The 25,881-nt window shown below is 42.5% G+C and overlaps 1 protein-coding gene across 1 annotated transcript in view; it reads left to right on the top strand.

The window, feature by feature from the left end:
• Nucleotides 1–25,379, top strand: part of cdc40 (cell division cycle 40 homolog (S. cerevisiae)) — a 133,663-nt gene extending 108,284 nt beyond the window's left edge. Inside the window, exons 13-15 of the mRNA XM_078212365.1 lie at nucleotides 8,756–8,832; nucleotides 21,396–21,540; nucleotides 23,354–25,379. Of these exons, the coding sequence (XP_078068491.1) occupies nucleotides 8,756–8,832; nucleotides 21,396–21,540; nucleotides 23,354–23,531 (400 nt within the window). The 3' untranslated portion in view covers nucleotides 23,532–25,379. The remainder of the gene's footprint in view (nucleotides 1–8,755; nucleotides 8,833–21,395; nucleotides 21,541–23,353) is intronic.
• The last annotated feature ends 502 nt before the right edge of the window (nucleotides 25,380–25,881 follow it).

The following is a 25,881-nucleotide window of genomic DNA, read 5'->3' as shown; positions in this document are numbered from 1 at the left end:
AAATGTGTAGTGGTCCATTTTGGCAGATCAAATGGGATGAAGGAGTATAATAAATGGAGTTGAAATCAACCATGATTGAATGGTGGAGTGGACTCGATGGGCCGAATGGCCTTACTTCCGCTCCTATGTCTTATGGTCTTATGGTCTAATATCAAGGGTAAGACTCTTAGCAGTGTAGAGGATCAGAAGGACCTTGGGGTCTGGGGCCATAGGACTCTTAAATCGGCCTCGCAGGTAGAGGAGGTGGTTAAGAAGACGTATGATGTGCTGGCCTTCATCAATCGAGGGATTGAGTTTAGGAGTCGGGAGATAATGATGCAGCTTTATAAGATCCTCGTCAGACCCCACTTGGACTACTGTGCTCAGTTCTGGTTGCCTCATTACAGGAAGGATGTGGAAATGATTGAAAGGGTGCAGAGAAGATTTACAAGGATGTTGCCTGGATTGGTTGGCATGCCTTATGAGGATAGGTTGAGGGAGCTCGGTCTTTTCTCCTTGGAGAGACGAAGGATGAGAGGTGACCCAATAGAGGTGTACCAGATGTTGAGAGGTATGGATCGGGTGGATTCTCGGAGGCTTTTTCCCAGGGCTGAAATGGCTGCTACGAGAGGACACAGGTTTAAGATGCTGGGGAGTAGGTACGGAGGAGATGTCAGGGGTATGTTTTTCACTCGGAGGGTGGGGGGTGAGTGGAATCGGCTGCCGTCAGTGGTGGTGGAGGCAAACTCGATAGGATCTTTTAAGAGACTTCTGGATGAGTACATGGGATTTAATAGGATTGAGGGTTATAGGTAAGCCTATATATAAGCCTAGGTAGGTAGGGACATGACCGGCGCAACTTGTGGACCAAAGGGCCTGTTTGTGCTGTATTTTTTCTATGTTCTATGTTCAAACGGGTCAGAACTGGGGTAAATTATTACCAATGGTGAATATGAATGAGAAACTCTTGGATATAATTTTACCCTTATAATCAACGTGACACAAACCTGAGCAGCTGTACAACTTTCCCAAGGCCCCAACAAGATTGGAGCCTTCATGTTAGACCGAGCATTTTAACCAGTTTATATCACAGTAATGCTTAGTGGTCAAAAAATGCTTCTGAAGAACTGTGCAAAGTTGCATGTGTGCAGTTCTCCTGTTGCTGAATCAGCCTCACAATGTAAATGGTGCAAATCAGCAGGAATGTTTTCTTTATACAAATGGGAAAGATGTTCAGTGTAACACTATGATTCTAATCCTACAGGGTCCTGAGGAATGTAGTGCAGCTGGCCAGCATTGAATAATGTTGATTGTAAAGTTAAATTTATATCTTGGAGTGCTCCATCCACATTCAGAATCGAGGACAAGATCCACAGTTTTATCAGCCTGCATTTACAAGAGATTAACTAATTTGTAGAAAGTGGTAATAAAAGAAAAACCTGCAACTGCTGGAAATCTGAAAAATAGATTAAAAATGGAGGAACTCCGGAAGCCAGTCAGTGTCAGAATAACCATAACTGCTAACTTCTCTTGCCAACTGTCTGCAAACTATTTCCTGCATCACATTTTTATTTGTCAAAAGTGCATGAGGTGTCAACCTGTAAATGGCTGAAGTAAGGGACAGGTTTGATGTGAACATTTGTATTCCGTACATTTTTGGTGGGTGGCATGGTGGCACAGTGGTTAGTGCTGCTGCCTCACAGCGCCAGGGACCCGCGTTCAATTCCCAGCTTGGGCCACTGTGCACGTTTTTCCCGTGTCTGTGTGGGTTTCCTCCAGGTGCTCCAGTTTCTTCCCACATTCAGAAAAATGCGCCGAACAGGCGCCGGACTGTGGCGACTAGGGGAATTCCACAATAACTTCACTGCAGTGTTAATGTAAGGCTTACTTATGACTAATAAATAAACTTTTTTTTCTAAAAAATATATTGAATAAAAATATGCATTTCATTTACTACCAAATATCTTGCACTCATCAGGACAACTTGCAAGAATACTAATATGAGGGAAAACAACAATTTATGCTGTACGAGAAGAGAGTACTGATTGGTAGAGGTGTTGTCATAGAGAATGCACCAATTAGTTGATGGTGACTGACAGCTAACTGCCAAGCATTGTTTGAAATTTAAACCAGGCAGTTTGACTGTGATTGGTTAAGACATTGGCCCGAGGAATGAACCAGTGAATGGCTGTCACTTATTTTATTTAGCTGAAACAGGTGCAATGTGTGTACCTGTATGTCTGTCTGTAAAGAACAGTGCCCTGTGTGTTAATGAATGTAGGTTCTTGTACACACAAATATGGCACACTGCGAGCCCGATTGACAATCTTAAATTTGTTGTTAGAGTAGTTCTTAGCACTCTGAGGATTATTGTAGCATATATTGTCCCAATCATGGAAACATATCTAATATTGGACACTCTGTTTTGAGTTTTGCAATCACAGGCTGGTTGGGTACGGTCTGTATCTTGCCCACTGTGAACAGCAGAAGGGATAGGCTGTTTGATGTGATCCACCAATATTCAGGATGGTCTACATACCTGGCATCACACTGGCACTGAAATTCATATACCATATTACTTACTTGTGTGATAGGCAGAATATCTTCCTGGCTTGATGGTAGCATCCTGTTAGTAGCAAATGCCACTTGTGTTGCAACTGCATAGTGGCAGCATGAAACAAGTAGCTTTCCCTGTTGCTCAGGTCTTTGAGATACCTTGCCCTTCAGGGTAAGCTGAGGGAGACAGGACGCTTTTCATGGGCCTCAGGCCAGTTCATGAGTTTGCCCAGTATAACAGTGTGAAAGATGTCTTCAATGGAATGACACCTAAGTTTCTACTCCTTGCATATTTCTGATATCTGGTTGATAAGTTTGCTATATTTAAATCCACAGCTGAGTGTTATAATTTCCTTGCATGTCTTAATGGATTCCATCCTGTTCTCAAATTCTCCTTTCAGCAGTCAAATTAACTCCCTTTCCTTGATGTACTAGTTGAGAAATATGCCGCAGGGTTTAATATGTGCATTGGGATTCATCAGCAACCTCATAAATAAAGCCTGAGCCATTGGCTCACCATGCAAGCATGATGCACATCAAAGGCATCCTGCGAGATAATAGCTACCTTGACAAGATCATTTAGTGCTCGATATCGCAGATTTGTATCAGACGGCATGTCCCTTCCGGAATGGACAAGGTATGTACAGTACCCAACCAGCCCATGCTTGCAAAACTCAAAACACAGTGGCCAACATTAAATGTGATTCTTCCGTGTGTTAAGAATTATGCTGGCAATCTTCTCAATCAGGCTCGCAGTTTAGTGCATTTGCGTGTACTGGAAGCTACATATATTAATATACAGGGCCCTGTTCTGTGCAGACAGAAAGAACATGTATGCACCGTCTGTTTCCGCTAAACAAAATAGGTAACAGCCATTACTCAGGACAATGCGTTAAGCAATTACAGTTAAACCATCTGGTTTAAATTTAAACCAGCGCTTGGCAGTTAACTGTCAGTCACCATCAACTAATTCGTGCATTCTCCATGGAAATGCCCGTACCAATTGGAGTCCACTTGCCAACCAATCAACACTGTTTTCATACGGTATAAATTTGTTTTCCATTCACTGATATTCTTGTGAATTGTCCAGATGAGTGGCAGACAGAAAACTTCAACAAAATGTCTCCTTTTTTCAGCAATACTCAAATGAGGCAGGCAGTTTGACTATGATTGGTTAAGACAGTGGTCCGAGGAATGAACCAGTGAATGTGGTACACTGCGAGCCCGATTAAAAATCTGAAAATGAAATTTTGTTCTTTTGAGATTCTCCTCATGCAGATTTAATAATGAAGTGACCAATCCTCTGCCAGTGCTCTCATTTTAAGGGAATGTCCCTCTCGAGGGGAATACCATGCCTTCCTCCAGCTATCCTGGTATTGTCAACTCGCCATTTGAGGGGGGAGAAGGAAAGTTGTTTCCAAACTTTAAATAAGACTGCCTTTCCGCCCTGCAGCGATGATAGGCAGCTGACAGCTTGGACTTCAGCCCCTCAGTGAGAGGGTGAGGTATGGGGTGGGGTTTGGAGGCTGGGGGGGATGGGAGGGGGCAACATCTTTGGGGTATGGGTTGCACCTAATGCACACAGGTGTCCCCAGAATGATGTGCCCCCATTTTCCTTCCTGCCTTTCCCAAAGTTGTTTTAAAAAAGACCTTCTTGCTGTTGCCCGCCTGCTACTACCTATCCTTTTTATGACAGTGAGGTAGGTTGAGGGCCTTAATTGGGAATTAATTAGCTACTTAAGCCCCACAAAAGGCCTAAGGGCAGATGAGCTAATGGGCAACTTACCCCTCCCCTGGCTGAAACTTTCTAGCCTTTGACACTGGCGGGAACCCACCACCACGGAACACGCGGCAGGTTGCAGATAAATCCTGTCCCCTGGGGACGGTTGGGTGTGGATGGAAAGGCAGTGGGCGAACCACCCAACATATTTGACATGCCTGGCATAGGGTCGTAAAATCCGGCCCATTATTTATTTGAGGATTCTACAATATATATAGAAGACAGAGGGTAGCAGTGGAAGGATGCGTTTCTGAATGGAGGCGTTTCTGTGATAAATGGCATTCCTCAGGGATCAGTGCTGAAACCTTTGCTGCTTGTAACATATATAAATGATTTGGAGGAAAATGTAAGTGGTTTGATTAGTAAGTTTGCGGACGACACAAAGGTTGATGGATTTGCGGATAGCGATGAGGACCGTCAAAGGATACAGCAGGATATAGATCGGTTGGAGACTTGGACGGAGAGATGACAGATGGAGTTTAATCGGGACAAATGTGAGGTGATGCATTTTGGGATACAGCTGGGAAATATACAGTAAATGGCAGAACACTGAAGAGTATTGATAGGCAGAGGGATCTGGGTGTATAGGTACACAGATCATTGAAAGTGGCAACACAGGTGGTGAAGGTAGTCAAGAAGGTATACAGCATGCTTGCCTTCATCAGCTGGGGCATTGAGTTTAAAAATTGGCAAGTCATGTTGCAGCTTTATAGAACCTTAGTTAGGCCACACTTGGAATATTGTGTTCAATTCTGGTCGCCACACTACCAGAAGGATGTGGAGGCTTTGGAGAGGGTACAGAAAAGATTTACCAGGATGTTGCCTGGTATGGAGGGCATTAGCTATGAGGAGAGGTTGGAGAAACTTGGGTTTGTTCTCACTGGAACGACAGAGGTTGTGGGGTGACCTGATAGAAGTCTACAAGACTGAGGGGCATGGACATAGTGGATAGTCAGAAGCTTTTTCCTTGGGTGGAAGAGTCAATTACTAGGGGGGCATAAGTTTAAGGTGCAAGGGGCAAGGTTTAAAAGAGATGTACGAGGCAAGTTTTTTTACACAGAGGGTGGTGGGTGCATGGAACTCACTGCTGGGGGAGGTAGTGGAAGCAGATACGATAGTGACTTTTAAGGGGCGTCTTGACAAATACATGAATAGGATAGGAATAGAGGGATATGGTCCCCGGAAGCGTAGCGGGTTTTCGTTCAGTCAGGGGCAGCATGGTGGGTGCAGGCTTGGAGGACTGGTGGGCCTGTTCCTGTGTTGTAATTTTCTTTGTTTTTTATTGCTAACATGTATAGTTAAATAGTAACAGTTGTAATGTCTCTTTTCCAGTGCAGCTAACAGATATCAAACCATGCATTTAAAACATGTGCTGCAGTAGAGATTAGATGTTTATAAACCTCTGAAATGGCATACTGCTAGGGTTTTATCAGAATGTGAGGTTAATTTCTGATGTTGCCATGAACAAAGACTCGGTTCCTTTGACCTTGACCTACATTATTTCCTATATTGTAAAGAGGGAGTGCAAAGCATTTGCACTTTTGAACTGTAACCTTTTCCATAGAATGGTGCTCGGGTGTTGCCACCTATTTATCGTAGGTCCAATCCTCTTCAATAATGTAAAATCTATAGTTGACTCCATTACAGTTAAATGAAAAGCATCATGATGTTAGAGTTGTTCTAACATTGAAGGACATTTCATTGTCCTTGAATTGTGTCGGCGGCAACTTCAACATATAGGAAAGACATCTTTCTCTGAAAGTAGTTCACATGAATTTGTAATAAGTGCACCAAGAATAGAACGTCCCTTTCAAAGCCTGCATTGTATGTATTTAAAACTCGAGTTGTCTTGATCTTCAAAAATTTAAGTTGGATCTTTCTGGCAGCTAAATAGTTGGTTTGTGCCATTTTGCAAACCCAACTGCAGTTGTATAGATTTGACCTAGTGAATGTATGGTGTGTATCCACAGCTGCAAAGAATCTGTCAGGACCACTCTGGTAGTTTGGGTTATGTTCTTAATTAAAGGTTGGATGTGTGCCTGGACACGTCAGTATAAACGAGTTCCAACTTCAGAATAGATTTTGTTTCTATTAATGGAGATTTGGGGGATGGGGAATAATAAATGCATTTTGCTTTCAGTAATTATAGTAAGAGAAGGTAAAGAACCAAAATAGTAAGCAATATTGCTCTGACTATATAAATGTTTGTCCAACATATGATGAGAAAATAATTTGTCCCAGGATTGGTGCATGGTGCTTTAGATATGACAGCAAAACCGGGAAAGTATTTGTCACGTTCAGAAGTAATTTGTGTTTAATGAAGTGTAAAAACAGAATTAACAATGGAGCACTTGCACTGAGAATAGTCGATCTTTTTTAGGATTTATTTATTTACTCACAATTACTAAGTGTTGATCTGTATCTGTTGTGGAAGGAGACAGATGGTTCACAGAAAAGCAGAGAAAACTTTTTCAGCACAAATGATTCATTGTGGCATAGCTAATAAAATTATAAATGCATCTCCTTAAATTATGTATCTGTTTTAACTAGTTGGCAGGCATTTTTTGTTTCACAAATCCATTTTTTGCGTGCCTTCCTCTCTGTATATTAGTATCCGCAAAGCAGTTCTGTCACCTGAAACACTTAATGTTACCTGCTAAATGAAATGCATGTAAATGCTGCCTGGAAGATGTCTGACATGTAATAAATTACCTTGTCTCGAGGACATTGCTTACTATTTGACAATACTCATGGAGCTCAAAGTCACAACCAGCCAGAATGGCAAATCATGTTTCCCAGATATATCAAAATACCATTTTGGAGAACATCCTGGTAAATGTGTAAAGAAGATTATCTTTGTTATGGAGAACGTTGACTGATTTAAACTTGTGTTGTCAGCGAGGTATGAAGTGTTTCACTTAGATGTGACCTCTGGAGGGGACTGAAGTTTTTCTTGACAACAGTATATCAAGTGGGAGTAGGCCAACCCACAGATAATCAAAAGTTCAGACTGTTGTGGGAGGCCATTACAATGGCTGCATTTAGGAGTGGTGTACTCCTTGTTCCTCAGATGAGAGTTTTCCTACGGAGTCAAGCTGCTGTGAAGCAACAGTAATAGTGGAAAAAATGGTTACAGAAATCAGAAAAGAACATTAAATGAATGTCCTTGGGAAAGTATTCCTCAATCAAAACCTGATGTGACTGCCCTGTTTTTGCTGGTACCTTGGTCTAATCATCACCCTTCTAATGTACTGTGACTTATCACATGTCCTTGTCAATCAGACAGATGTATGTCTGTTTCCATGGTTATATTGTTTAGCACATCACTGTCATTTTGACATTGCCTTTAATACCATATTATAATAGGTTCTGACGCTGTTGTTTCAGCATCTTAAATGTTAAGCCTGATGTGGTTATAGTTCCTGTTCTCCTTCGAGCAGAGACACTTAAGGAGAGCTTTGATAGACATGTCCAAAATCTTGAAGGATTTTGATGGAATAAGTTGAGAAATTGTTAAAACAAAATACCTGAAATGCTAAGTGGGAAGAGAGAGTTCACCTCTAAAATAATGGCTGTCTTAAACCTTGGTCATCAGCACTTGTACAAACCAGCAGGTTCCAACATTCAGTGAATAGATTGAATAGAAGGATGAAATTAATTCCAATACTGTCTAAATTTTTATAGTGCCACAATTTTACAGAATTTTTGCCTATAGCTGTGAATTTTGTCTTGTTCATGTATTTGAAATTCGGGGAGATGCAGTAATATCACCAAAATTGTATACATTTTATTCATTGTATACATTTTACTACTGCGTATTTTAAAGGAAATTGTCAATTTTAACTCCTTTTGTATTCTTTTCTCTTCACCCTCAAGCAATTGAATGCTTTAATTGCAGAGAGAGGTTTTTGACATTCATTATTTTAGCTCAGCTGTAATCATTATGTTCAGATTCGTGAGCATTTTCTATCTAAAGAAATAAATGCCTAACCCTTAAGAATGTCCATCATCTGTGTCTCTTACAACCGTCGAATAATTGCAGTAGTTCCATGTTAAGTGGTTCATCAGTTGTTTGCATTATCTGCTTGTTCAACAATCATCTCTTTTTCTTTCCTTTCATGGACTGGTTTTCCACTCTAATGTGATGCTCCAATGAGCAACGTACACTTTGTTCTCTTTATTTCTCTGTACAGTGCAAAATTGTTGATGTGTTTAACAATAAAGAAGTAGTTGAGACTTCCTCGTAGAGCTTTTATCCCATTTATTCATCACTTTGACAGTTTAGCTTTTGTGTGAGCATACACTTTGTGCTTTTGGAGTTTTTTTGCTCAGCACATTCTCTGAAACTCAGATAGACTGATTGAATAGTCTGAACTTTAGCAGGGTTTTAAGCAAGGCTTTTTTTCCATTTGTTTATCAGTCTCTCTTGCTATCTTATAGGGACATTCCTGTGGACTTCAAGTACATTGCTGAGCCAAGTATGCATTCCATGCCTGCAGTGACGTTATCACCAAATGGTGAGTTTGTCTAATCATTCTGGCCATTAAGCCCCATTTCATTGGGTGCTATGGTGTATTTTTAACAATATAGCTGATCACATTTATTTTGTGAAATGTCTTGAGGCATTTTGCAAGAATGCAGTCAAACAAAATTTAACATTAGATTCATAGAATCGTACAGCGTAGAAGAGGCCCTTTGGCCCATCGAGTCCACACTGACACATTAGAAACACCTGAACTCCCACCTAATCCCATCTGCCAGCACTTGGCCCATTGCCCTGAATGTTATGATGTGCCAAGTGCTCATCCAGATACTTTTTAAAGGATATGAGGCAACCTGCCGCTACCACCCAGCCAGCGCAATCCAGACCGTAACCACCCTCTGGGTAAAAAGGTTTTTCCTCATATTCCCTCCTAAACCTCCTGCCCCTCACCTTGAACCTATGTCCCCTCATGACGAACCCTTCAACTAAGGGGAACAGCTGTTCCTTATCCACCGAGTCCACTTCTCAAATAATGTTGTACACCTCGATCAGGTCGCCCCTCAGTCTTCTCTGCTCCAATGAAAACAACCCAAGCCTATGCAACCTCTCTTAACTTAAATGTTCCATCCCAGGCAGCATCCTGGTGAGTCTACTCTGCACCCCCTCCAGTGCAGTCACATCCTTCCGATAACGTGGCAACCAGAACTGCACACAGTACTCTAGCTGAGGCCTCACCAAAGTTCTATACAACTCCAACATGACTTCCCTGCTTTTGTAATCTATGCCTCAATTGATAAAGGCAAGTGTCCCATATGCCTTTTTCACCACCCTACTAACATGCCCTTCTACCAATGTCCTCTGGCTCCACCCACAGATTGTCCCCTTCCAGAGATCTGTGGACAAACATGCCAAGATCCCTTTGTTCCACCGAACTTCCTGGTATCCTGTCATTCATTGAATGCTTTCTTGTCAAATTACTCTTTCCAAAATGTATCACCTCACACTTTTCAGGGTTAAATTCTATCTGCCACTTATCTGCCCATTTAATCTTTCCATCTATATCTTCTTGTGGGCCAAGACACTCGTCCTCAGTGTTAACTACCCGTTCAATCTTTGTGTCATCCACAAAATTACTACCTCCCACATTGTCATCATTGGTGCCCAATGGGTCCCACTCTTTCCCTGGTTATCCTCTTCCCATTGATATACTTATAGAATATCTTGAGATTTTTCCTACTTTTACCAGCCAGAGCTTTCTTATATCCCTTCTTTGCATTCCTAATTGCTTTCTTAAGCTTCACCCTGCACTTTCTATACCTCACTAATGCCTCCACTGATTTGCTCCTCTTGTACTTTTTAAAACCTTTCTCTTCATTCTCATTGTATCTTGAATATCTCTGGTCATCTATGGTTCTACAAAGAACAAAACAAAGAACAGTACAGCACAGGAAACAGGCCCTTCGGCCCTCCTAGCCTGTGCCGCTCCTTGGTCCAACTAGACCAATCGTTTGTATCCCTCCATTCCCCGGCTGCTCATGTGACTATCCAGGTAAGTCTTAAACGATGTCAGCGTGCCTGCCTCCACCACCCTACTTGGCAGCGCATTCCAGGCCCCCACCACCCTCTGTGTAAAAAACGTCCCTCTGATGTCTGAGTTATACTTCGCCCCTCTCAGCTTGAGCCCGTGACCCCTCGTGATCGTCACCTCCGACCTGGGAAAAAGCTTCCCACTGTTCACCCTATCTATACCCTTCATAATCTTGTATACCTCTATTAGATCTCCCCTCATTCTCCGTCTTTCCAAGGAGAACAACCCCAGTCTACCCAATCTCTCCTCATAGCTAAGACCCTCCATACCAGGCAACATCCTGGTAAACCTTCTCTGCACTCTCTCCAATGCCTCCACGTCCTTCTGGTAGTGCGGCGACCAGAACTGGAAGCAGTACTCCAAATGTGGCCTAACCAGCGTTCTATACAGCTGCATCATCAGACTCCAGCTTTTATACTCAGGGCTTGTTATTCCTACCTATCACCCTAGAGGGAACATGCTGGGCTTGCACCCTTCCCATTTCCTTTTTGAATGCCCCCCACTGCTCCTCTATAGATTTTCCCATTAGTACCTGTTCCCAGTCTACCTTGGCAGATCCCGTCTTATTTTACGAAAATCCACTCTCCCTCAATCCAAAACTTTTTGTTGCAGCATGTCTTATTTCCTTGTCCATAACACATTTAAATTGTATCATGTTGTGATCACTATCACTAAAATGTTCCCCTACCACTACCTCAACCACCTCTCCGGCTTCATTCCCCAGAATGAGGTCCAGTACAGCTCCCTGCCTTGTTGGACCCTCCACATATTGATTTAAAAGGTTCTCCTGTACCTATTTCAAGAATTCTACTGCATCCTCCTTAAATTATGTCACAAATGTACGGCTGAAATAATGACAAGCTTGAAGCCTGTATTGTTTTAATTTACATAATGTTGTATTTGCTCCATTACACAATGTATATCCCAGTTAATGCTGGGAAAGTTGAAATCACCTAATATAATAACCCTATTATTGTTTTTACACATCTCCACAAACTGAGCACATATTTGCTTCTCAATATCCCTCTGACTATCTGAGGGTCTTTAATAAACACCTAACAATGTGGCTGCCCCTATTTTATTCCTAAGCTCTACCCACAAAGCTTCATTTGATGCCCCCTCCAAGGTATCTTCTCTCCTTACTGCAGTAACTGACTCCTTAACTAAAAATGCAACGCCTCCTCCTCTTTTACCTCCTCCCCTGTCTCACCTAAAGATTTTATATCCCGGAATGTTGAGTTGCCAATCGTGTCCTTCCTTCAACCATATCTCTGTGATGACTATTATATCACACTTCCACGTGTCAATTATCATCCCCAACTCACCCATTTTACCTGCAATACTCCTGGCATTAAAGTACAGGCATCCAGCCAGGCCTTACTCCCTTCAAACTTAATACAGCTGCACTCCCTCTGACTTGTTTGTTTTGCTGTATGATTCTGTGCCCTTATTCTGCTAACAGTCTGAGTCCTGTCCCCCTGCCAAATTAGTTTATATTGAGGTCACGTAAGTAAGTACATTGTTTACTATAGTCCTTATGCATCTATGACTATGAGCCCAAATTCCCCTCCAACTCGATTTTCAAGTTGCGGATGATACCACCGTAGTGGGTCGGATCTCAAACAATGACGAGGCAGAGTAGAGGAAAGAGATAGAGAATCTGGTGAACTGGTGGGAAGACAATCTCTCCCTCAATGTCAACAAAATGAAGGAGATAGTCATCGACTTCAGGAAGCGTAGTGGAGGAAATGCCCCTGTCTGCATCAATGGGAACGAAGTTGATTGAGAGCTTCACATTTTTAGGTGCCAGATCACCAACAACCTGTCCTGGTCCCCCATGCCGTCACTATAGTTAAGAAAGCCCATCAACGTTTCTATTTTCTCAGGAGACTAAGGAAATTTGGCATGTCAGCTATGACTCTCTCCAACATTTACAGCTGCACCTCAGAAAGCATTCTTTCTGATTGTATCACAGCTTGGTATGGCTTCTGCTCTGTCCAAGACCACAAGAAACTACAAAGGGCCGTGAACAAAGCCCAGTCCATCACTCAAATCAGCTTCCCACCCATTGACACTGTCTACACTTTCCGCTGGCTCGGAAAAGCAGCCAGCATAATTAAGGACTCCTCGCACCCCGGACTCTCTCTTCCACCTTCTTCCTTCAGGAAAAAGATACAAAAGTCTGAGGACACGTACCAACCGACTCAGGAACAGCTTCTTCCCTGCTGCCATCAGACTTTTGAATGGACTTCCCTCGCATTAAGTTGATATTTTTTTACACCCTAGCTAGTACAGGGCAAAATGATAATGAGGGCCTCCCAGACAATGACATGGGCATCTACTGCCTCACAGTGCCAGGGACCTGGGTTTGATTCCCAGCTTGGATGACTCACCCTTTTGATACCTTGGGTATTGTTGCATCTTGACCAATGTTCACTACTGAACATGCATAAGAACATAAGAACATAAGAAATAGGAGCAGGAGTAGGCCATCTAGCCCCTCGAGCCTGCCCCGCCATTCAATAAGATCATGGCTGATCTGACGTGGATCAGTACCACTTACCCGCCTGATCCCCATAACCCTTAATTCCCTTACCGATCAGGAATCCATCCATCCGCGCTTTAAACATATTCAGCGAGGTAGCCTCCACCACCTCAGTGGGCAGAGAATTCCAGAGATTCACCACCCTCTGGGAGAAGAAGTTGCGATAGTAATCCCATTTGTTATTATTATGCATGAATCTTCTCACCAGGCATTTCATGAATCAATTGTACTTAAACTCAATCTCTGCATGAGGGATAATACATCAAGGTTTATTAACAAGAGGGCAATGTCCAATGTTGGAACGTACCCATGTGACCATGTGCTGCAGTGTACTGCTCCCCCCTCACTTGCTGTTGTGCTGGAGAAAGACTGCTGATCTGCTTCTCCTTTTGCTATGGAAGACGTTAGCGGGCGTCCTCTATGCGGCTGAGGCCTTGAGGCCCTGCCACTTTAAAAGCCTCCTGCTGAGTGGCTGTGGAAATTGAGGCAGACTGTGCCACTGATGGAGGGGAGGGGGAGGAGAGGCTGCCCCTATCAGAAAGACCCTTAGAGGAGCTTCCAGATGGCAGCAGCTGCTGCTCATCCTCTGCCATCCTGTGAGATCCTAGAAGCTGGTTCAAGTGTCCCAAGTTCCCAGTCCCCTTGTCCCTCCAGTCCCCCTGACCCTCCAGGACATTCGCCGGTCTTCCATGGTGCTCTGAAAACATGGTGATCGCACTCCACATGACCTGAATCAGCACCTCCAAGACTGGGCCAGAGCATCCAGCCTCTCTGGTATATCCACCAAATCCTCACGCTCCTCACGCTGGATCTCTAGCATCTTCTGCTTTACTGGTGACTCCAGAGGTTCATCAAACGAGCCCTCAACAGTCTCTGGATCACCCCTGGTACTTGTCCTACTGCCTGAGACCTGCACCACACTCTCCAGTATTAGCTGCCTTACGGTTGACTCCAGAGGCTCATCATCTGAGTTGGGATCAGTCTCTGTATCACGCCTGGCACCCCTCTGACTGCCTAAGGATTGTTTCACCACACTCTCCGGCAAATGCAAATGCGAGGTGCCTTACCAGATTGCCTTTGTCCACATTATGCTGTGCTAATTCCTGCTGAGATGCCAGTACCTGTGCTGGTGATTAATGCACTTTCAGAGTCTTCCCCTCCCTCCACGGAGGCTATTGTTAGTCCCAGGAGGCTGGCAGGGTCAACAGAAAATGGTTCACCTGCACAGGACACATGAAAGAAAGGCCATTAATTGGCCTTTCACAGTCTTCATGGGATATCAGTAGTATTATATGGATTGTGAGTTTTGACATCTTGCAATCATTAAACTACAGTGCAGCCTCGTTTTAACGCGATGGTTGGGGTCCATAAAATGTCATCGTGAATGTTATCGGGGTCGCGCTAAATCACTAAACCAGAAATAGCAAAAAAAAGGGTCCATCGCGCGATCGCGTCATATCCGATTTCACGCTAAATCGGAGCGCGTAAAATTGGGATTCCACTGTACATACGACATACCCACTAGATTTCTACCAGGAATCTTCCCAGTCTTTGAATGCATAAACCACGTGCACAATTTGTGTAAGCATGCCAGGAATCATTCATGTTCATCCCATTTATATCTCAAATTTGGATGAAGCCCTTGCAATCTCACCAGCCCAAGGCTTTCCTCCAATTTTGCCTCTGCATATTGAGCCCTCCATTACATGGAGGACAACAGCAAAACCTCTTCCTCCAGTGGCCTGAGGATGGCCAGATCGGGCACACCGCTTCCAGTCCTGTTTCTCTTCTGGGCATTTGGGCCTGCTCTTTCTAAAATGAGATGTGATAATGCTACGGTGTTTATTCTCAGGCACCTTAATTTCAGTCAAGCAAAATATTGCAGATGCTGGAAATCTGAAATAAAAACAGAAAATTCTGGAAAAGCCCAACAGGTCTGGCAGCGCCTGTGGAGAGAGAAACAAAGTTAACATTTCCAGTCCGTATGACTCTTCTCTGGATTTTTCCAGCATTTTCTGTTTTTATTACCTTCATTTCAGCACACTCTGTGAGGAATGCATAAACTGCACAATGATTGGCAGCCATATTTGTACCTTCCTCAAGTGTGACAAGCCCCGTCCTTCCTGGAACCACAATGACACATCACAGTGGCAGCAGGGCCACGGATGGTGGTGTCATTTATGCATAATGCTGACTCGTTTCTGAGGTACTCAAGGCCCGAGCCTTTCTTGCATCTTCCGTGTACATTGATAGACATTGCAGATCTCAGAAGGTCATTTTGCCTCTTCGACATTGCCTCCAGCTTCAACGAACCACGTCAATGCTGATGACCTCAGTGGCCACCTCCATCCAGGCAGGTCGGATGATTGAGGAAATGTTTTCTGTTCCCATCCACTGGCATTAGAACCTCACACCTGGTGGACACAGCCTGAAGGCAAGTTCAGAGGGAGTCACCATCAAAACACAGGTGGTTCAGAACATTCTTCCCTCTCCCTTCGCTCCCTTCTCTTGGCCACCAATGGAGGAAAACATGTTACAATGAATAAGCTGCTCAGTATTCAGATTTTAACATTATGTAGATGATTAGAATATTCCCTGCCAAAAACACTTAATTCTGAGCCTCGGCAGAATATCAAACGTTATTCCAATTAATTTTGCTTAATTCATCCAATTTCTGAGAATCTTACAGAAACCAAAAGCTTCCTCCTTGTTTTTGACTGCAGTAAATCGCAGGGGCATCTGACACTGTCCCGTGCCAGGTACCTCTTTAAATTTGTGGCCGTAACCCCCTTCCAGGTCACGGTCCTTGAATACAGCCACTGGATGTTCTGCCCTCCATCTCGAATTGGGCAGTGAAGTCGGAAATTATACCTCTATAGGCTGATATGAGTCAAAAATACAGTCAGGCTTTATTCTCACAAGCTTATGGGAGAACTTGACCCCTTGAAAGCGGAAGCCAAAGTTCTCACTGAACACAAGAAGCATGGATATTTATACATCAGGGTTCCCAATACAAGTCATGAAGCAAAGTCCAGTTAACAGTCCTTGATCGTAAATTATAGTTCCTTTAACAGCTTCTGATAGTCTTTGGATCATGGTTAGAAACCATCTGGTATCCTTGGGTCATAAAGCACAATTCTTCTGGTCGTTGCAGTCAAGGTGTCACCTCTGGTCCCCTGCTCTTCCCGCAGCGTTTCCTTTGAAGTGACTGAGTGACTGAGTGCAACTGTCCCAGTGGGAGTCCTCCTTCAAACGGCCATTCTCGCACTCTACCATTTGGTGGCTGCTTCCTCTGCTTAAATCACAGACAAGCCTCCGGGAAAGCCTCCTAACATCTATATTCAACTGTCTGTTTTATCAGAATGATATAAACAAGCGAGAGAACCATGAACAAATGGCTTATACTAAAGGTAACAGATGAAAGACATGAACAAATGGCTTATGCTACTACCAGGAGCAATATAAAAAAGGGATGACTCGCCACAAGGAAACGCTAGGTTTGTGATACATTCCAGATACAAAGTTCAACCTTTTAGGTACAAAATACATTGAGTACAAAAAACATTAACCCTTTCCCTTCTTCAGGCAGGGAACAGCAATATAGTGATATTGGTGGCAGCAAACCCACCCTACAGCCATCAATTGGATGATTGCCGTATTATACAGCAGATGACAATGGCAAGGGTTAGAATCGACAATCCAGCAAAGAACAAAGAAAGTTACAGCACAGGAACAGGCCCTCCAAGCCTGCACCGATCATACTGCCCGACTGAACTAAAAACCCCTACCTTTCCAGGGACCATATCCCTCTATTCCCATCCTATTCATGTATTTGTCAAGATCCCCCTTAAAAGTCACTATTATATCTGTTTCCACTACTTCCCCCGGCAGCGAGTTCCAGGCACCCACCACCCTCTGTGTAAAAAAAACATGACTTGTACACCTCCTTTAAACCTTGTCCACCCCACCTTAAACCTATGCCCCTAGTAATTGATTCTTCCACCCTGGGAAAAAGCTTCTGACTATCCACTCTGTCCATGCCCCTCATAATCTTGTAGACTTCTATCAGGTCGCTCCTCAACCTCCGTTGTTCCAGTAAGAACAAACCAAGTTTCTCCAATCTCTCCTCATAGCTAATGCCCTCCATACCAGGCAACATCCTGGTAAATCTTTTCTGTACACGCTCCAAAGCCTCCACATCCTTCTGGTAGTGTGGAGACCAGAATTGAACACGATATTCCAAGTGAGGCCTAACTAAGGTTCTATAAAGCAGCAACATGACTTGCCAATTTTTAAACTCAGTGCCCCAGCCAATGAAGGCAAACATGCCATATGCCTTCTTGACTACCTTCTCCACCTGGATTCCCACTTTCGGTGACCTGTGTACCTGTACACCCAGATCCCTCTGCCTATCAATATTCTTAAGGGTTCTGCCATTTACTGTATATTTCCTGTCTCTATTAGACCTTCCAAAATGCATTACCTCACATTTGTCCGGATTAAACTCTATCTGCCATCTTTCTGCCCAAGTCTCCAACTGATCTATATCCTGCTGTATCCTCTGATGGTCCTCGTCACTATCCACAAATCTACCAACCTTTGTGTCGTCCGCAAACTTACTAATCAAACCAGTTATATTTTCCTCCAAATCCAAAACAGCAAAGGTCCCAGCACTGATCCCTGAGGAATGCCACTTGTCACAGCCCTCCATTCAGAAACACACCCTTCCACTGCTACCCTCTGTCTTCTATGACCGAGCCAGTTTTGTATCCACCTTGCCAGCTCACCTCTGATTCCATGCGACTTCACCTTCTGCACCAGTCTGCCATGAGGGACCTTTTCAAAGGCCATTTATCTTTTTTACTGAATTCCATGTGTCTGCATATCCATTGCTCCACGTCACTTCCACCATGAGGTGGTCTGTAGACTGCACCTATTAGTGTGATTGATCCTTTGTTATTTTTATATAGATTCTATTTTCGTCTTGCTGATCACCGCATCCATGATGTTACCTTGAACAAGTACAAATACTCAATCTCCCCATTTTCTTCATAGAAACATAGAAGATAGGAGCAGGATGAGACCATTTGGTCCTTCGAGCCTGCTCCGCCATTCGTTACCATCATGGCTGATCATCCAACTCAGTAGCCAAATCCTGCTTTCTCCCCACTACCACCCCATTCGCCCCTATATCTAGGGCTATATCGAGCCGCCTCTTGAATACATTCAATGTTTTGGCATCAACTACTTCCTGTGGTAATGAATTCCACAGCTCACCACTCTTTGGGTGAAGAAATGTCTCCATTTAGGATGGAGGTGAGGTCTACCCTGAATCCTCAGACTGTGACCCCTGGTTCTGGACTCCCCCACCATCGGGAACATCCTCCCTGCATTTACCCTGTCTAGTCCTTTAGAATTTTATAAGTCTCTATGAGATCCCCCCTCATTCGTCTGAACTCCAGTGAAAACAATCCTAACCTAGTCAATCTCTCCTCATACATCAGTCCCGCCATCCCCGGAATCAGCCTGGTAAACCTTCGCTGCATTTCCTCAAGAGCAAGAACATCCTTCCTCAAAACTGCACACAATACTCTAGGTGTGGCCTCACCAAGGCCCTGTATAGTTGCAACAACACATCCCTGCTCCTGTATTTGAAACCTCTCACGATGAAGGCCAGCATTTCATTTGCTTTCTTTACTGTCAGCTGCACCTGCATGCTCACCTTCAGTGACTGGTGCACAAGGACACCCAGGTCCCGCTGCACACTCCCCTCTCCCAATTTACAGCCATTATTGGAGTAATCTGCCTTCTTGTTTTTGCTTCCAAAGTGAATAACGTCACATTTATCCAAATTATACTACATCTGCCATTGATTTGCCCACTCACCCAACCTAACCAGATCATTCTGAAGGATCTCCGCATCTTCATCACAGTTCACCCTCCCATCCAACTTGGTTATCATCTGCAAACTTTGAGATGTTACATTTTGTTCCCTCATCCAAATCATTAATATATATTGTGAATAGCTGGGGTCCCAGCACCGATCCCTGTGACACCCCATTAGTTTTACTGCCTGCCAATTTGAAAATGCCTATTCTTTGTTTCCTCTCTGCCAACCAGTTTTCTATCCATCTCAGTACTCTTCCCCCAATCCCATGTGCTTTAATCTTGCACGATAATCTCTTATGCGAGACTTTGTCAAACGCTTTCTGAAAGTCCAAATATACCACATCGACTGCCCCCCCCCCCCCCCGCCTCTCCCCGTCAACTCTACTAGTTACATCTTCAAAGAATTCTAACAGATTTGTCAAGCATGATTTCCCCTTCATAAATCCATGCTGACTCTGATCCTGTAAGAAGTTTAACAACACCAGGTTAAAGTCCAACAGGTTTATTTGGTAGCAAATGCATAAACCTGTTGGACTTTAACCTGGTGTTGTTAAACTTCTTACCGTGTTTACCCAGTCCAACGCCGGCATCTCCACATCATGACTCTGATCTTGCCACTGCTTTCTAAATGCTCTGCTATAAAATGGATTTTATCTGCTTGATAATGGATTCGAGAATTTTCCCCACTACCAATGTTAAGTTTACTGGTTTATAATTCCCTGTTTTCTCTCTATCTCCCTTTTTGAATATTGGAGTGACATTAGCTACCCTCCAATCTGCAGGGACTGTTCCCAAGTCCATAGAATCCTGGAAGATGACCACCAATGCATCCACTATTTCTGGAGCCACTTTGTTAAGAACTCTGGGATGTAGATTATCAGGCTCTGGGGATTTATCCGCCTTCAATGCCATCAATTTTCCCAGCACCATCTCTCTACTAATATTGACTTCCCTCAATTCTTCCCCCTCACTATATCTTGCATTCTCCAACATTTCTGGAATCTGATTTGAGTCCTCTTTTGTGAAGACAGAACCAAAGTATGTATTCAGTTGCTCGGCCATTTCTTTGTCCCCTATTATACATTCCCCCATTTCTGTAGGGGACCTACATTTGTCTTCACCAACCTCTTTCTCTTCACGTATCTATAGAAAATCTTAGTGTCAGTCTTTATGTTCCCTGCAAGCTTACTTTCATACTGTATTTTCCCCTTCTTAATCAATCCCTTGGTCCTTCTTTGCTGAATTCTAAACTCTTCCCTATCCTCAGACCTATTATTTTTCTTGGCCAATCTATATGCTTCTTCCTTGGATCGGATACTCTCTCCAATTTCCTTTGTAAGCCATGGATTGGCCCTCTACCCTTTCTAAATATGTAATACCCTGCAATGTTTAATATTGTCGTGATTTATCTGTAGCCATGTCTTAGTAATTCCTACTATGTCTGGCTCCCAACAGAATTCCCTCCAACTCACATTTTATTATGGACTCTGCATGGTTGCTGTACAGATATCATAACTTGCTTTAAATAGGATTTCCTCTCACTTTATGTTTAACCATCTTTTTAGACCCTGTTCGGTAATTATTTATTCCCTTGCCATCAGTGTGTCCTCCCTTACTTCATGTTTTCCTATGTTCACTTGTCCTGTTCAGTTTACATTTAGGTTGCTTACATTTCTTGTACATCCTTTCCCTCTACCCCTTATTGATTTATTTGTCTTATAGTTTATGGAAAAATAGATAGAGGGAGTTAAGGAAACTCGAACATTATTTCTGAAAGTAATATAAAGTTTGCACTTGCAGGAGTTTGCAATGAGCTTTAAATAGTAATTGTTGTCGAGTGAGATGTATGTTTACACTGTTTCTAATTTCAATTTGAAGATTTATTTATTTAAAAATCAACTTCCACCCTGGTCAAGGACAGAGTTGAAAGAAGCTTTACAATCAATCATTCCGAGCAAAATACAAAAGGTGGTAGAAAAAACAGAGTAGAATAATCAGATTCGGCTCTTTTAAGTTATCGAGATTCAAAGTCATTAGGGTTTGTTTTTAAATCTTGTAGCTTTACATCCTAATTCAGTTGGTTGTTTTAAATTCCACAGCTGGTTCCATTGTGGGATCCATTTGCAGATAACAAATAATGAAGTTTGGAGATCAGCCATATTCCCACCAGAGAACGATGGAGTTGACCCTGTCTGTTCTCCAGTACCTTCAAACTGTAGTTGTGTAAGCCATCTGAGTAGCTATGATAATTAGAGCCCAGAATGACTCTGCAGCCCTTTCTGAACACTCTCAATAGCTTTTCATTTGCCGCTGTGTGATTCCACTGGACCACACGGATGGCCTGTATTCCAATACAGGGCAAATACAAGGTATAAAAGTGGTTACAAGATCATTGCTTGGGATGGAATAGTCTTTCAACATACAAAACATATACACAAGACTGTTGGCTTGCTTAACAAGTAGAACTGATGTGTACATCCCATTTTGGATCAGCCTGGATAAATATACCCAACAAATGTATAAGCGTATGCCTGTTTAAAAACCCTGATTTATATCTTCTTTGTTTCCTGTCTAGGCAAGTGGCTGGCATGTCAATCAATGGACAACCAAATTCTAATCTTTGGAGCTCAAAACAGATTTAGACTGAACAAGAAAAAAATCTTCAAGGGCCATATGGTGGCAGGTTATGCCTGTCAGGTGGATTTTTCACCTGATATGAGGTGAGTTTTTCAGTGGTGACTTTTTTCATGGTAAATTGATTTCTATTTTGCCGTTGCATTTTAATACAATTGTTCAAGTGATGGAAGACTGTTCACTGGCTTGCATGAGTACAGCTTCAACAACCGTCAAGAAGCTCAATAACATCTGATCAATACCCAATTATAAAGATAGATTGCAGAGGTTGGGACTGTTCTCCTTGGAGAGAAGGAAACTAAGAAGATTTGATAGAGGTTTTCAAAATCATGAGGGGGCTGAAAAAAGTAGATAGGACGAAACTGTTCCTGCTCTTAAAAGGATTGAGAATGAGAGGGTACAGATTTGAAGTGATTTACAAAAAGACACAAATGTGATGTAAGAAAAAGCTTTTTCACCCAGTGGGTGGTTTGGGTCTGGAATGCATGAGATGATTATTTGAATTGAAGCAATGTGCAAGAGCAGGAGAATGGTGCTAAGGTATTATGCTCATTTGGAGAGCCAGTGCAGACATAATGGGCCAAATGGCCTCCTCCTGCACAATAACAATTCTGTGATTCATCCCGTCACCTTAAACATTCAATCTGTCCACCAGCTGTGCAATGTGACTGCAGCAACTCATCAAGGCTTCTGTGACAGCTGAATCCAATCTGCAACCGCTATCATTTAGAAGGACAAGGACAGCTGAATTATGCGAGCATTACAGCCTCCAAATTCTATGCCATCCTAATTTAGAAATATATTGCTGTTCCTTCTTCATTATTGTATCAAAATCCTGGAAATTCCTGCCTAATAGCGCCATAGGAGTACCTTTAACACACAAAATGCAGCAGTTCAAAAAGGTGGTTCAACACCACCTTCTCCCGGGCAGTTAGGGACGGGCAATACATGCCAGCAGCAGTGCCCTCATCCCATAAATGATTTTTTTAAAAATGTAAGTGGTTGGCAGTGTTAAAGCTTGAACTAAATTGACTTTTGGGTAAAGGGTGAAAACATGCTCACTATTTTACAGCTACTCACAAATTCCTTATTCCTGATAATTATTAGCAGGCATACAAGGATTCAGTTTTGTATTGAAAATGGATGTGAGTGTATGACAATTGCCTGAACGTTCTGATGAAAACTATTGCTGTTTGGAACAAGTGAAAATGGAAGACATAGTTGATGTCCAGTGATTGATTTCAGAAGATATTAATTAGTAGTATGTTATTTTGAAAGTCCTCAACATTAGTGCACTGTTCTTGAGGTTTCTTGTGTCTTGCATCACTAGGTATCTATCTGTATGGGGCTTCTTGCTTAAAAATCCCCATTTAAATTATGAATTAGACTGTTGACTAAAATTACATGCAGTACATCCATGTTAATTCATTTTCAGAAAGAGAAAGTTCTAAATCTTGATCGGTGGAATAATTTGTACAAATATTTATTTTAGTGCTTGTATCTGTCGTAATACATCTAGGAACCAATATTCTGGTCTTCTGAATCTTTGATTTATTATTGCCACATGTATTAACATACAGTGAAAAGTATTGTTTCTTGCGAGCTATACAGACAAAACATACCGTTCATAGAGAAGGAAATGAGAGAGTGCAGAATGTAGTGTTACAGTCATAGCTAGGGTGTAGAGAAAGATCAACTTAGTGCGAGATAGGTCCAGTCAAAAGCCTGACAACAGCAGGGAAGAAGCTGTTCTTGATATGGTTGGTACGTGACCTCAGACTTTTGTATCTTTTTCCCAAAGGAAGAAGGTGGTAGAGAGAATGTCCGGGGTGCGTGGGGTCCTTATCTATTTTGAAACAAGCTTTTCCATGTGTTCTAACCTTCTTTTTGTACAAACAGTTATGTTGCCTCAGGCGATGCTGATGGAAAACTGAATATCTGGGACTGGAAAACTACCAAGCTTTACAGTCGAATCAAAGCACATGATAAGGTCTGCATTAGTGCAATCTGGCACCCACATGAAACATCCAAAGTCATTACGTGTGGCTGGGACGGCCAGATCAAACTGTGGGACTGATGGCAGTGCCTGGAATTTTTAGGTTTACTTGGTGTCGAGGCTCTTCAGAGAAATTGTTTAGGTTCCTGGAGAAGTGCTCTATCACCAGGTACTTGTTGCCCTCCTTGCTGGTTGAAGAGATGGACAAGCTCAGGGAGAGTCGGCTACATACTGGACCGAAAGGTAGAATACACAAGAGTATCCTTCGACACTTCCGTATATTTGAGTAATCTTCTGTTTGTTTTAAGCTATGTTTAAAAGAAAAGCTCCAGCAAAACAATCACAACCTAAAGAAATTTCCAGTCTTTAACAGGTTAATTTGAGAATCTGAGAACCGATTTCAAAAATCTTCAGCGCTGCTTGCATCTCCCATTATTTATTAGTTGTGCAGTTCTGAGGAAAGCTGAAGCCACAAACTGGAAATGCAAGATAAAAGAGATTTTCAATGCATAACATCAGAGTCCAAATGTTGGTGATGAAAAGTCCCTCAGTGCATAGACTGTACCATTATACAGTGCTTTTGGGGCAAAACAGCTAAAAGAACTCTGAGGACTGCAGTATTTTCAAATAATCTGCTGCGTTTCGAATGCAGAACCATTGTTTGGTGTAACTGTGCCTAATGTATCACTTCAATGAGCTATGGGGTGCCATTCCCTCGATAATGTCAGGGTGTTTTCTTCCATAAAATCAATATATTTTTAATGAGAACTGGATAATGCCTGTGTTTCTCCATCATTCATTGCTTTTTAATGAAATGTGAACATACGGTTTTGAAATGAATAATTCCTGAGAATGCAAATATTTTAGAGGACTAACCATTACAGATAAAAACAGCAATTCTACTGACTGCCATCGTGTCCCATTACCGAAAGTGCCCATTCTTTAATTTTCTGTTGAAACAGTTAGCTACGTATATCATTCAGAAACTAAATTATCAACCATTTTAAAACTACTATTGCTTGTATGGCCGGAACGTTTGTATTAAAGGAATTTTTTTTTTTTCTGCTTATCCCTATTATTGAAGTATTAAGATCCTAGCCATTACCCAGCATACTCTATTACATGAACCCACAAGAGGAATTTGTCCTTCAATGCAGTTGGAGCCTTTTATACAATGGAGACCATTTATACAGAGATCTGGTTACCTTACTTAATGTGAAATGTGAAAAAACTTTTTATAACTGAAACAAAATTTTTTTAAAAACTTTTGAAGCTGGAAATCTGAAGTGTAAATGGAAAATACTGGAAATACCAAACAGATCGGGCAGCATCTGCGGAGGAAGAATCTGGAGTCAATGGGAGGGATTTTACTGCCTCACTCAAGCGAGACTGGAAATTCCCGTCCGAGGTCAACGGACATTTCCGTTGTCCGCCTCTCGCCCACACCAATTCTGTGGCGGGCGAGACAGTAGAATTCCGGTGAATGTTTCATATCAATGACCTTTCATTGGATGTGGGAAACGTTAATGTAACATTTTCTAGTTCTGAAGAAAGTCACCAACCTGAAACATTGACTCTTTCTCTTTCCGTGGATGCTACCCAAGCTGCAGAGTATTTCCACCATTTCCCCTCTGTTTCTGTGAAGCTGAATACTGGTTGAATCAAAGAGCAAAATTTCACGTATGTGATTTTTTAATAAAAAGCTGCAAGGAGGGTGTGGAATATAAAATAAAAGCCATCCATGCTGCCGTTCGCAGGTTTCTAGCAGACATCTTCAAATCCTTTTCTGTGCTGCATGATTAATCAGATTTTTGTTTTGACATTGGTGAATCATGTAGACCTGACAGTAAGTTGGATTCAAAGCATTTTTTGAAATTATTGTGGCTTCTTTGGTGTACAGTGCATCCCAAATAAACGCAATTTTTTGTATCATTGTGTGTGCGTGAGTGCATTTGTTTCCGAGGCATGTTGGTTTCCAGTGTCAGTTTAAGGCTGACAGTATGAAAGGCCAGAGTTCACAACAAGATGCCAAGCAGTCAACTTTGGCAGGCATAAAGAAAGCGTTTTGCAGAGAGGAATTGTATTTGAACTTTTATCTGCTGAAAACAGCCTGTTGTGACTTTTATAAATCTCGGTGACAAAAGAGGACAGAGATCAGGACAGTTATTAATCATTGTGCACTTTGAATTGGAAATTCAAATCGAGCGAGTCTTTGTAATTTGATACAGATTCTAGTATCCTGGCAGGTCAGTCAGCAGACAGGCTTCCATAATATTTGTATGAAGTCATCTGATGGACAGAATAAGCTTGCATTTGTAAAGGGCAATGGGCGTTCACTTGTCGAGGCCATAACTAAGACCAATGTGGTTGTATCAGGCTGATCAATGTCAGAGCTGAGGCAGACAATCTGTTTCTGTGCGCAAAGACTGAG

This window comes from Mustelus asterias, chromosome 5 (assembly GCF_964213995.1).
Source record: "Mustelus asterias chromosome 5, sMusAst1.hap1.1, whole genome shotgun sequence".
NCBI classification, from domain to species: domain Eukaryota; kingdom Metazoa; phylum Chordata; class Chondrichthyes; order Carcharhiniformes; family Triakidae; genus Mustelus; species Mustelus asterias.
The sequence above is the reverse complement of the archived record's forward strand: the minus strand, read 5'-3'. Positions and strand labels throughout refer to the sequence as shown.